Source organism: Lampetra fluviatilis, chromosome 4 (genome assembly GCF_964198595.1).
Source record: "Lampetra fluviatilis chromosome 4, kcLamFluv1.1, whole genome shotgun sequence".
In the NCBI taxonomy this organism is placed as follows: Eukaryota; Metazoa; Chordata; class Hyperoartia; order Petromyzontiformes; family Petromyzontidae; genus Lampetra; species Lampetra fluviatilis.
Window position 1 is genome coordinate 6752198 of NC_136278.1, and position 14042 is coordinate 6766239.

Genomic DNA, 14042 nt, shown 5'->3' on the forward strand with positions numbered 1-14042 from the left:
CCTAGCTTCAGCAAAAAAAGCACATGTCGACCTCCCCATGACTATAGTGCTCCCAGCCAGGCTCAGTGACCCACATTGCAACATGACTATCAACACAGTCCATCCTTAAGCCCCCCTCCTGCCCTCGCAAAATTTTCTTTCTTTCTGCAATTGTTTATTTCTCCATCCCACGCAGAGGGGCAACACGTTGGCTCCTCGGCTCAAAGGAAGAGAAACAGCCATCCCGACGGGCAAGCGGCCACGTGGGCAACCAAAGCCCTCTCCCGATGGTTTTGCCACGTGTTGGGGGGCGAGGGCATCCTCTCGCGAGCGATTCCCCTGATTTTGCCACGGAGTGCGCGGGATCTTCAATCGGCGCGAGAGTTTTCCTGTCGGGCGAGGACAAACAGCTCTTCGCTCCCTCTCGCTCTCCTCCTCCGCAGCGCGCCACTCGAGCCAAGCATCACAAGCAGTCCGATGTTTGGCACCGCTGCCGTTCGCAGCCCCTCCCCTTGTCGTCTCTTTCCACCCGTCCTCCGAAAGGTGACACTCCCGACGGCTCAGTAGCTCCTGAACAATGCCCCGGCCAGCCCGCCACGGTCACCGTATCGCCTTTCCGTCCGGCAAAACGGCGATGACAGCCTTGCACCCGACGACCGTAGAGCCTTTCATCTCGAGCGGTGTGCACGGGGGGGGGGGTGTGGGATGGGAGGAACCTTCGCAAAGTTCCGGGCCGACCGGTGCTTGCTCGCAACGCTCGCTCGCTCTCACTCTTGCTTGCTTTGGGCAAAGTACAATCCCACTCGGGTGCGCTGGCCAAGAGTAGACGCCTCGCGGGGGCAGCGCAGACGAGCGGCCGTCGGAGTCTCTGCCGGCTGCCACATGGCAGCAGGGACGGAGCGCGGATGAGTCGCTAAGTTGGAGGGGGCGGAGGAGGAGGAGGAGGGGGGGGTGCTTGCTCCACGGTAAAGCACAATTGTTGTGATTCGATCACATGGCCCGGATTGAGTGCGGTGGGATCGTGCTGCTCGAGAGAGAGAGGGAGAGCGGCTGGGAGGAGGGGTGGTGGGGGGAGAGACTGGGTAGGCGGAGCTCGGTCGGCCCACTTCGGTTTTTTTTTGGGTCGAGTGACGCCGGCGGACTTACGCAGCCCGCACTTGGGGTGCTCGCTAAGTGCCGGAGAGCCCCCACGGGCGCATTGCTGCCGCTGCTCGGTCGAGACACAAAGAAGAAAAAACGACGAGGAGTGTTTTTTTTATTCCTCCAGCCCGCCCCCTTTGCGCCGTGGTGCACGCTCGTGGGTTTTTTACCGGAGCACTCCGCAACGAAGCAAAGCCAACGTTTATTCCTCGCAGTGTTTGGTTTGAAACTCAGTTGTTGCACGTGTTAATAATCACTGTCAGCTATAATCGATGCGCGCAAGCAGCTGTGGGTGATTTTGGCGTAATTGAAGTTTGGCGATGCGCGCTTCAAAAAACGGTTTTGAACTTTTCCTTTCGCGGACGCGTGGAACAAAGACGAAACAAAACGGCTATCTCCGTCGATGACGCCCGATGGATGTGAGAGATGAAGCCAGAGGGCAGGAGGCTTACACCCTGGCAGCGTTTCGGGCTGAATTTGCTGTTGTTTCCGTCTTGTTCAAAACGCGAAATAAGAAAAAACGGCCACATTTTGTTGACTCCTTGCGTGCAATTCGTAGACAGCGAGAGAGAGAAAGAGACAGATAGACAGCGAGAGAGAGAGATAGAGAGACAGCGAGAGAGAAAGAGACAGAGAGGCAGCGAGAAACGAAAAAAAAACTTGGCTGGCGGTGGTTGGACAGAGAGCAGGAGTTGGTTCTGCGTTTGCAATCTCGCCTTTTTGACCCTCCGCCAACCAAACGCTGTCGCTGTAACATTTGGAAGACTGCTCTTGGCAAGCGGTTCGGAGTGGTGGGTGGGGGTCGTCAGCGATTCGAAAAAACCAGCGCCCTTTTTTTAATTTAGCTTTGACGCAAGCTCGCCGAGATGAACTTGCCTGCACGGGGTTCAGGGGTTTATGCGTGCAAAGTCCTCGCGTGCGGCCAGCCGGACGGACAGGGATGATTTTGATGTCTTCCCCCTCGTAGCGCCGTGGCGTCGTGAGCAAAGTGGCTCCGGCGATAGCGCGAAATGCTCGCAAGTGGAAAATTCATCTTCTTGGTTCTTTCGGTAAAGTCACGTAGAAATAAAACATAATAAAATAATTATATTATTATATTATATTATTATGTTTTATTTTTATTATTTTATTACTTCCCTTCTACGTGACTTTACCGAAAGAACCAAGAAGATGAATCCCTGCAGTCACGAAAGCTTTAAATCGAAATTTAAGTGGAAAATTGCTCGGCGGTCGGGGGACCGGCGCCCGGTGATGGATTCGGGGACGGGGGGGGGAAACGAAGCCAGTCGAGACAGCAGATTCCGACACCGCACGCATCAACGAGAGACGGGTTTTCCCAGCCCTTGCACGATTTAGATACGCACGTACGTATGCACAGCCGAGGAATATATAGCGTTTGCTATTGCCGCACCGCCGATTAGCGCGGTTGGCTATGTACGGTTACGAAAGAAGTTCAACAAACGTCCTGTGCATATTCCGTGCAATGAATGCACATTATCCGCCACGACGTACGGGATCACAAATCCGTGGATGTTAACAGAAGGAACTGATCAGAAGCTGAAAGGTACGCAGATGAGCACTGAGAGGTGCATGCTTATAATTACGCGAGCAGGTTGAAGGGGGGAAAACGCGGATGAGAGAACAAAATAAGTTGGAGATGTCGTTGATTGTTGAAGAAAATCAAGTCGACTTGGGCGGTGCACGTCACGGGAAAGAGATGATGGCCGTGAGACGAGACAAACGTCAAAGTGCCACCAGTGCCGACCAAAGGAGGAAAAATGTCGAAGGGCCTTCCAGCGTGGAGACGGAGCGATGAAATCAGCTCGTGTGCTTCGCGTAGATGGATTGCTACGTCGGGAGACCGTGAGAGATGGCCACGGCTTGGGAAAACCTTCATCCAGCAGTGGATTGACCACTGCACTGGGGCACGTTGTACTGCAAAACACAACTGACTATTACGTCGTAGGATCGTGGCAGATAGGGGCAGCTTATGGATGGATTGCCTTCACCCAGCTGCTGACGACGACGAAGACGACAACGATGACGAAACTAAATAATTACTTTGTGAAGAATTCGGGGCATGTAAACAGCTGCTTGACTGAGTGATATGTAATCACTTGGGTCCAATGGAAATCTGCTCTGCGTGCACCCAACACCACGCACACACGGCACTCTGGACTATAGCGCGCACCGACGCCTGTTCAGGCGATGACGACAAGGTAACAGCGGCCGTCTGCCTCTGCTGGGCGGTAATGTTTGAGCGCCGTAACGTCCTTGACAGACGTGCATCAACACGTCAATTTGAAATCTCCTTCTGCGGGAATGCGGTCCAGAAAATTATCCACTTCTGCCGTCACAGTGGCGATTCGCGGATGAAGCTGCGAACCGTCAAAGCCGATAGTGAACATCCGCTATTTAACGACGAATTGCTCCGAAGCAAAACACAACGACGGCAGATAATTACAGAAACACTCTCGCGAAGGCAGATAAATGCGATGGGAGAGGGGCTTGGTTTGGTGGTGTATGCCTTCCACATGACCGGTATAAATAGCAATGCTCCCGGGGTCATGCGGATTCGCTGAGTGCAGGAGATAGGCAAGGACAGTTCGCCGTATTGACTCTGGCAAACAACTGCCCACGGGGGCCAAAAGAGCGTCAGACGACACGGGCAGCTGGGGCCACAAGCGTCTCGGTTAGTTTGAAGCTGCACTGGCAGGCACATGTTTACACGGGCAACAAAAAAAAAACATTAACCTTCTGCCCCAAGCTGCCTGCCCGGCCCAGATAGAGAAGAGATGTGGTTTATTGCTCTTGATGCCAATGCCGTGGGCGGCTGTAATGAATGCACTCCGCTTGACTGATTGTGGTAAATGTCTCATGTGGAGCGGCAAAAGTTGACGCGCGTTACAATATTGCCAATTATAAGTTTGCTCGCGTTCGCTGAACTTGAGCCTCAGACTTCACGAGATGGAACTTCACGAGCCGACGTGCGGTTAATGAGAAAATCTGTCCGTGTGACAGCCACCACAAATGATTTAAATAGTTTGCTCGCGAATCGCTTAATCCACAAGCGAATACATTATACTAATTTATTATGTGGACGATGAACAAAACGCATTTTCATTCAAATATAAATAAAAACGCCAATGCATAATCTTCTGCCAGCAATGCAATGGTGCAAATGATATAACGCCAATTAATTTCAACAATCACAAAGGAATCTCTATCTGGTTCTTGGTAATTACAGCGAGAGACACCAAGTCCTATAGCAGAGGGCTCTGGAATGTTATCTCGAGGGCAGGCCTTGGAGATAAAAAGGTCTTCTCAAATTGGGAACACATGCTGAGCCATTATGCGCACATTGATTTTCAAGCGTGACACCATTGCCCCGGGATGGATCCCACTCATATAGCATAAAGGAAATGGGACTTAAATGTGAATGCGTCAACTCGAAATTGACCGTTCATTAGAAGGACACAACCAGGGCTTGTTCAGTGTTTCGCTGTGGCAGTGAAGACTCAATAGGAGACACAAAATGGCAATAAAATTGAAAATATCTTATGATTTCTATCTGCAAAAATGCAAAACTAAAGACTCTAAACACGTTTAAGATTTTAAAAGCCACTCAATCTTTGGAGATGAGTGGCTTTTAAAATCTGGCAGCGCTTCTTCAAATATACAAGTTACGTGATGGACACGGACGTGTATGCTGTGTAACAACACGCACAACGCCTGTGCTGTTACACGAGGGTTTGTGTGTTTTCTCTTACTCCTTGTTCTCGGTGCACACGAGCCACGAGTGTGATGAGCACGAGGGCCCTCGCGTGAAACACAAGAGGAGGAGGGCAAGCGGAGATGACGCGAAAGGGGCCCAACTTGTGCACAGTAACGTCGGCCGTACGCACAGTGCTTCAACAACGCTTTCCGTACACACTTTCAAATGTTCCGCACAATCCCGCCGCACATGCGCGAGGAATACTACAGGGATTTTTTTTTTATGAAGCCGAAATGCATAGCCAAAGCTGTACTTGAGTTTCCACAATGCTCTGTCGGAGGTGACCGAAGGAAGTTGAATGGATTCAATGTGCGGCTTTGAAAGCAAAAAACCGGCCCATCGCTCATTTTTTACTTCTTGCTTGTGCGAAGTGGCAGGTTTATGGCAACATCAGAGAAAAATCAATGCGTGCCACATTAGGCCCCGACAATAAACACGGGCCAAACTATGAATAATACACGTGGCTGAGAGGTACGGGGAAGGGAGGGAGGCATTATAGACTCGAGGCGCATTAATCGCCGCGCAACTTTCTCAATCTTTCGAGGGGCGCTTCACGCGGCACCACCCTACGGATTCGATTTGAGGCGCATTCGTTAAATGTGCCCGACAACGTTTAATATGAATACGAATCGTAGCCCCGCGGTGGTGCACTTGACATTAGCTGCACGCGAACCCGTCACGCTGACAGCAAAATCCGTGAGAGCATGAACACTAACAACAAAGTATTGAGCAATGTGGACATGGCCAATGATGGCCTGCAATGCGATAATAGCATAGATCCAAACTTCGATTTAAAGCTTTCGTGACTGCAGGGATTCATCTTGTTGGTTCTTTCAGTAAAGTCACGTAGAATGGAAATAATAAAAATAAAATAAAATGATATAATAATCCAGTCAATGCCCTTTTTGGTCGTGGCCGCCTGCACCCATCCCTCAATTCTTCCTCATGCTCAGTGATTGATTTTTGATTTGTAAACAGGCTAATTGGAGCACCCTACAAATGCATGAAGTACGAAGACAAAGATCCCCCGTCCAGCCTTTAACAGACTGTTGGGGCAAGTGCTGTTAGCGAGCACATATGAAGGGCAACACGGCGCACGAGAGAGTGGGTGGCCAGCATTAACACAAGCCACCTTTATCTCCCCGGTACTGATGTCTACACACAGCAGCAGTTACTCATTTAAAGCTGCGTCAACATAGGGGAGGCCCGGAACTGGTTCGAATATCCAACACCAATGTTGGCAGTGAGCAGGAATCGAAGTCAGGACACCGAGTTTGTCGCTCAGTGCACTAACCACTGCACCACCTTTCGATTTAAAGCTTCTTTCGTGACTGCAGGGATTCATCTTCTTGGTTCTTTCGGTAAAGTCACGTAGAATGGAAATAATAAAATAATAAAAATATAACAATAAAATAAAACATAATTACATTTCGATTTAAAGCTTTCGTGACTGCAGGGATTCATCTTCTTGGTTCTTTCGGTAAAGTCACGTAGAATGGAAATAATAAAATAATAAAAATATAACAATAAAATAAAACATAATTACATTTCGATTTAAAGCTTTCGTGACTGCAGGGATTCATCTTCTTGGTTCTTTCGGTAAAGTCACGTAGAAGGGAAGTAATAAAATAATAAAAATATAACAATAAAATAAAACATAATTACATTTCGATTTAAAGCTTTCGTGACTGCAGGGATGCATCTTCTTGGTTCTTTCGGTAAAGTCACGTAAAATGGAAATAATAAAATAATAAAAATATAACAATAAAATAAAACATAATTACATTTCGATTTAAAGCTTTCGTGACTGCAGGGATTCATCTTCTTGGTTCTTTCGGTAAAGTCACGTAGAAGGGAAGTAATAAAATAATAAAAATATAACAATAAAATAAAACATAATTACATTTCGATTTAAAGCTTTCGTGACTGCAGGGATTCGTCTTCTTGGTTCTTTCGGTAAAGTCATGTAAAAGGGAAATAATAAAATAATAAAAATATAACAATAAAATAAAACATAATTACATTTCGATTTAAAGCTTTCGTGACTGCAGGGATTCATCTTCTTGGTTCTTTCGGTAAAGTCACGTAGAATGGAAATAATAAAATAATAAAAATATAACAATAAAATAAAACATAATTACATTTCGATTTAAAGCTTTCGTGACTGCAGGGATTCATCTTGGTTCTTTCGGTAAAGTCACGTAGAAGGGAAGTAATAAAATAATAAAAATATAACAATAAAATAAAACATAATTACATTTCGATTTAAAGCTTTCGTGACTGCAGGGATTCGTCTTCTTGGTTCTTTCGGTAAAGTCATGTAAAAGGGAAATAATAAAATAATAAAAATATAACAATAAAATAAAACATAATTACATTTCGATTTAAAGCTTTCGTGACTGCAGGGATTCATCTTCTTGGTTCTTTCGGTAAAGTAACGTAGAATGGAAATAATAAAATAATAAAAATATAACAATAAAATAAAACATAATTACATTTCGATTTAAAGCTTTCGTGACTGCAGGGATTCATCTTCTTGGTTCTTTCGGTAAAGTCACGTAGAAGGGAAGTAATAAAATAATAAAAATATAACAATAAAATAAAACATAATTACATTTCGATTTAAAGCTTTCGTGACTGCAGGGATTCATCTTCTTGGTTCTTTCGGTAAAGTCACGTAGAAGGGAAATAATAAAATAATAAAAATATAAAATATAAAAATATCGATTTGAAGCTTTCGTGACTGCAGGGATTCATCTTCTTGGTTCTTTCGGTAAAGTCACGTAGAAGGGAAGTAATAAAATAATAAAAATAAAACATGATCAAATTATTCTCACGACGTTTCGGCCACAACGCAAGCAGCCGTCCTCAGGTGAAGAACAGGTCTGTCTTCTCGACAGACCTGTTCTTCTCGACAGACCTGTTCTTCACCTGAGGACGGCTGCTTGCGTTGTGGCCGAAACGTCGTGAGAATAATTTTATTATTTTTATTTTTATTATTTTATTATTCCATTCTACGTGACTTTACCGAAAGAACGAAGAAGACACTGCACTACCGCTCCCTGCTACACAGGATACACGAACAACGTGCATGTACATAAGAGACATTTGAAAATTATATCTACAGAATATTAAAACTAGCTATGGACCAACTAGTGTGTTACACAGTACTTATGATTGCATGTATATAGTTAACGCTAACACCACTGGATTATTCCACTTTTTTTCGAGCATATGTGGAAAACGGCTTCCTAATATGCCTAACGTAAGATTTGTCAGATCTTTAGAAATATATATATTATGACTGCCAACACAGTGGAGTAGTGGTGCATTTTTGTTCTAATGTCTCTGCTTGCTATCTTCAATATGGTGACCCAGGTCACTCTTGACAATTACACTTAATGTGGTCTCTCTTGAAGACTCATGGTTGAACAATTTTGTTTTACTTGAGTGGTTCGTTTATTGTACTATTATGAAGCTAGCAACCCGAGGCTGATTTCCTGGCCAGCGTTAATATCAGCAGCAACTGGTCCTGATATTTGAATCTTGGTCATCTCACAACAACCAAGATGGTGAAGGAAGGTCAAACAACTTCCATGTACCTATGTTGAATTTCTTCCGCACCGTACGTAGTCAACCGTGCCTCCCCATGACTGACGTGACATGAGGAGGCCTTTATCAATCAGTATATTGATCAAGGGCTGTAAATAATAATTATTGTTATTATTGTATTATTATTATTAATGTATTATTATCATATACTACATATGTTGACACCGTGTAATGGTTAGAACAAAGGTTGCATTCAATCTCTCAGCGTGGCAGCTGAAACAGTGGTGGTGAGATGTTAACTACCTCGCCTGGTGTACAGGAGGATATGGGTTCGATCTCGACCTTGACACCTGTATATTTTGAGTTTGGTCGCGTGAATTCTGCGCGGCATCCGGTTTTCCCTCCACATTTAGAATCAACGTGCATTTAAAGTGTTTGGCTGCTATAAATGTCCACGTGATAATAGCCACGAGTTATCATTTGTGGCCAGGTCGCTTCTGAAAAAGAGCTGTAGAGCTCAGTGGGCCTTAGGGGCCGTCCATAAATGACGTCACGCGATTTTGGACGATTTTTGACCCCCCCCCCCTCGTCACACGGCGTCACAAAAAGTCAGACCCCCCCTCAAATATGACGTCACAAAGCTCTGCCCCCCCCCCCCAAAAAAAAATAAAACATGCTCCAAATCGCTTTAAACTATTGTCATTGTAGTGCGTGTTTAATGTGCCCACAAAAAACCTCTACTATGGAAAATTAGGATCGTTCCTCGGGCTCTGTGATGCAATTCGTTCAATGCCGCATGGCGAGTGCCACCGTGACGTCACGGGAGCGCCGGAAGTCAAACTCGCCACTGCTCCAGCGCTTTCACGCTGCCAGCCGCATTTCCCCGAGACACGCCGCGATTATGATGGCAGCGTGTGGGATTTCTGTTTTGCACGCGGCTATATTTGGTAAACGAAGACTGGAGGGACGTTTAGAGAGCTATAATAACATCGGCAGTGGGCAGCCTGAATTCGGATTATGTAAACATAAGCATAGATATTGGTGTCTCACGAAGTGGGTTTACTTTCACAATGTGAATTTTCCATTTCCCGATATAGAATGTTTGCTCGTTCTCATTTGTGGATATGAAACCGATGGTCTCAGTGACTAAGTGACAAGCACAGAATGAAAGCCACTTTACAAATAGAAAATGTTACGCTGCTTACATTGATAGATAATGTACAGCACTTTGTGAATGAGCTGCTGGATGAAGACCAACCAATGCCTTTTGGTCATGGGGTTGACCGCGCTGATCGGTGCAGGTTGGAAAAGGCGGGCACCCGGGTCCAGTAAAAAAATTATAAAACTACACTACAGTTCTTTTTTTTATCTTACCAGGTGAGGCCCACTAGGCTGCCTAGCATTTTTTCAGAAGCAACCTGGCCACATATGGTAGCCCAACGTAGTGGCTTACCACGTGGACATCATTTTTAGCAGCAAAATACTCTAAAAGCATATTTCTCAATGTGGAGGGAAAAACCGGAGGACACAAATAAAAATCCACGTGACCACGCGGCAGAACATGCAAACTCCAAGCATACATGCGTCAGGGTCGGAATCGAACCGACGACCTCCCGCATACCAGGCGAGGGAGTTAACATCTCACCACCGCGGCACCACTGATGTTCACCAAGACTGGGAATCGAACTCAAGGCGCCACTGCAGCACTGCCTACTCATGAAAATAAAAAAATGACCAACACAGCCATCTGTTTCCCACCAACGAAACCATTCACACATTACCTGACACGCAAAAGCACCGCAACAATTATACAAATATATTGGTTTTAAAAAGTCGATTACCTTGGGAATTTCTCTTCTTATCATTTTCCCTGGAAGAAGAAACAAAGCACACAACACAAGCAAGATTAGCCGCGGTCCATTCACATCGTCACGTGATTGTAACTACGCTTGTTAGCCAGGATAGCCTCAACCGAGTCTCAAGACTGGCTTTCAGGAGGGATCCTGCCAAGATTTTCACAGAAGGTCCTGTGCAATCCCAAACGATGAATTCAGCATTGGGATGTTTAGCCAATATCAGTTAAATTTCGATTTAAAGCTTTCGTGACTGCAGGGATTCATCTTCTTGGTTCTTTCGGTAAAGTCACGTAGAAGGGAAATAATAAAATGATAAAAATAATACATAATAAAATAATTATTTTATTTTATTACGAGTTTATTATTATGATTATGTTGAATTTTTATTATTTTATTATTTCCCTTCTACGTGACTTTACCGAAAGAACCAAGAAGACAATATCAGTTACTTTAACACGTAGGAAGCTTACCAGACCAATATCATCCATAATACAGGTTTTATTAGGGTTAGATCTAATAAATAGATAAATGTGTCGTTAAAATCGCCACCACCCGGCTACTTTAGTACACACAATCGACAGGAAGCACAAGAATATTGGGTGTGCAGAATACACATGCATTATCTATGGTGATTACCATATAAATAAATCAAACGGCAATGGATACCCATAGTCATTGATATGCATTAAGCCCCCACCCCCATTTCGCGCACGAAGAGCACACAAGTGATGCCATCGCATCTACCCCACACAGATTCTTAGGTTTTTTCGGTAAAGTCACGTAGGTAAAACATTTAAATTAATAAAAGTAAAATAAAATAAAAATCACGACGTTTCGGAGGCAACACAAGCTTCCGTCTTCAGGTGGAACCGCACACAGCTTTGCTCACTTTGAAAGCCCTTATAAGCAGTTGCATTTGGAGGCTTGCCCCCTCTTTTATCTCCGCCTGATGAAGACCGCTTGTGTTGCGATCGAAACGTCGTGGGGTTTTTTTGCTTTTATTTTAATTTTTAAAATTGTATTTTATTTAAATTTTTAAAATAAAAATTATTTTTTATTTTCTATCTACGTGCCTTTACTGAAAGAACCAAGAATATGGACTTACATGATCTGACACAATAAAAGTTGTATTATGAATATCAGTTACATTTTATGGGTGGGGGAGAGGGTGGGGGTTTAGCTCTTGGAGGAAACCAGTGGAAACCCACGCAGAACCGGGGGGGGGGGGGGGGACATACAAACGCCGCATAGGAAAGCGTCCGAGTCGGGAATCGAACCCAGGACTTTCTTGCTGTGTTACCACCGTGCCCACCCTCCCTCCGAGACGCCAAAGGCACGAAGTGCCCCCTACTGGACATACAAGTAACGCGACGCGAGATCGCATTGTGAAGCGATTGGAATCGGCAGTCACCAGTGATGTGTGAAATGTGCGACCGAGTGTTTTTGGTTTGTTAAGGTCAATCAACCAACGAATGAAATGCGAGTATTTTCAGGCAACGCAACCCACGCACGTGCATTATTCCGTGTGCCATCCTAAATGGAGCACAGGCACACTCATAAGGTCACGGTAAACTAAAACATTTCAATTTGTAATGGCCAAAGCGTTTGAATTTAAACGCTTCGTTCATTTACATGACACCGACTTAAACGACCGAAGTGTTAACCATACGAGTAACGTACTCGAGTTATTAAGAAGCAAGTCTTTCTTTTTGTGCCAAGGCAAATGTGTGTTGTTTATTCCTGCCGTGGACAGAACACCACATTTATTTGGAGAAGTGTTTGTCTGAAGAGCAATTCATATATCAATATATGCCGAAGTGTTTAATGCCTGTATACTTTTCGATTTAAAGCTTTCGTGACTGCAGGGATTCATCTTCTTGGTTCTTTCGGTAAAGTCGTGTAGAGGGGAAATAATAAAATAATAAAAATAAAACATAATAAAATAATTCTCACTGTATACTTCCCACTAAAACGCATGGAACAAAATCCTGAACACCGATATCGAGAATTAAATGCACGCTAAATAAATGTGCCAAAAAAAACAAGCGTGAAGAAGAAATGCGTGCTCGGAATCACACTGAGGGCAACACGGGGTTCTAGGAGAACAATTGCAAATCAATGGCAGTTAGCCAGCCTGGGCAGGACACATTCGTTATAGAGGGATGACGGATGAGACTAGTGAAGGAATGGCAGCCAAAGGGGTGAGCACATGACACCCCCTCAAAAAAGATGACCGTAGCAGAGATGGAGCGACGTGGTCGGCTCACGAGCAGACGTCAGATGAATTGCCGCATCACAGGAACACGAGTGCAAGTTTCAAGTGCGTTTGGTTTATCCGGAGGTGAGAACTCCAGGGACCAGGACAGTCTAATCTGCAAGATTTCGAGTACTGTAATTTGGAGAGGGATTTTCGATTTTGGACCCCGACGCAGGGCGCACACTTGTCAGGGCATCTTTAAAGTTCTAGATTTGAAGCCTTCGTCACTGCAAGGATTCATATTCTTAGGTTTTTTCGGTAAAGTCACGTAGTTAAAAAATTCAAATTAACAAAAGTAAAGTTAAAATAAAATAAAAATCACGACGTTATTTATTTTTATTTGACTTTTATTAATTTTAATTTTTTACCTACGTGACTTTACCGAAAAAACCTGAGAATATGAATCCTTGCAGTCACGAAAGCTTCAAATCTAGAATTAATGCCCTCTACGGGGAGGAATTCCACCTATCTGTTAGAGTTTTTAACGTCGTGATTTTTATTTTATTTTTATTTTACTTTTATTAATTTTAATTTTTTACCTACGTGACTTTACCGAAAAAACCTAAGAATATCTTTAATGTTCACTGTGAAGCAAATGGCGTGCAGTAGAATTATAATGTAATAGCCAGGCTGGCCACGAACTTCTTCAACGTACTACAGCTGGGCCGCGTCACCATCCTGTGAGGGATGGTGTCGGATTGTGTAGGCCTTCATCATAGCTGACCATGATGAATAATGCAATATAGAATAAGAGTATTGTGTGCACGTATATGATTTCAAGATTTGATACATCGCCACGATTCCACGTCACGATTTGTGTGCCGTGTTTTTAATGTCAGCCCCCAGCCACCAGGTGGCGCTGCAGCCTAAACGTTGGCATAGCGCTGTGTGATGTGTGTCGGCTTTTCGGGGCAGTTGACAGGAAACAATACGTGAACCTAATGGGGAAGGTTACAGCGTAACGGCGAGCTTGATAGAAAATGGTTAATAAATCTCCGGTTGCTTTATTAGATTATGTTGGATGCGTACGATACACGAAAGTGGCTTTTTTTTAAAAACGCAACGCTAATTAATTGGCGAAATCCTCCGTCACAATTATCTAAATGTTTTTTGTTTTAATCGACAACGGCAAATTACATCTACACGCGTGCATGTATACACTGTATACATTGTGCATAACGGATATATATTGAGAGCAAACCAGTTGGACGCGTCATGCCATTTCAACTGTAAGCGTACCCCATAAAACTCCATAAGTGAATTGTATTGACGTATCGCAACCAATTCCGGAAAACGGCAACGTCGAATGTCAAAAAAAAAATTACAATTCCACACCCCTCCAACTCCCCCCCCCCCCCCGCCCTTCCCTCTTTTCTATGAAATCCATCACAAAGCCAAACACAAACCCATTTCACGCAAGGACGATGGAGACGTCAAACATTCGGAAGGTTTTAATGGGTTTTGTGCCACTGGCCTGTGCCGT

At 44.5% G+C, this 14042-nt stretch overlaps 1 protein-coding gene across 4 annotated transcripts in view; it reads right to left on the bottom strand.

The window, feature by feature from the left end:
• The window catches only part of SH3PXD2A (SH3 and PX domains 2A), a 126634-nt gene that overhangs the window by 47792 nt on the left and 64800 nt on the right, over positions 1-14042 (bottom strand). For all 4 annotated transcript variants that reach the window (XM_078855481.1, XM_078855478.1, XM_078855477.1 and 1 more), the window contains exon 6: positions 10288-10316. In XM_078855481.1, the coding sequence (XP_078711607.1) occupies positions 10288-10316 (29 nt within the window). The remainder of the gene's footprint in view (positions 1-10287; positions 10317-14042) is intronic.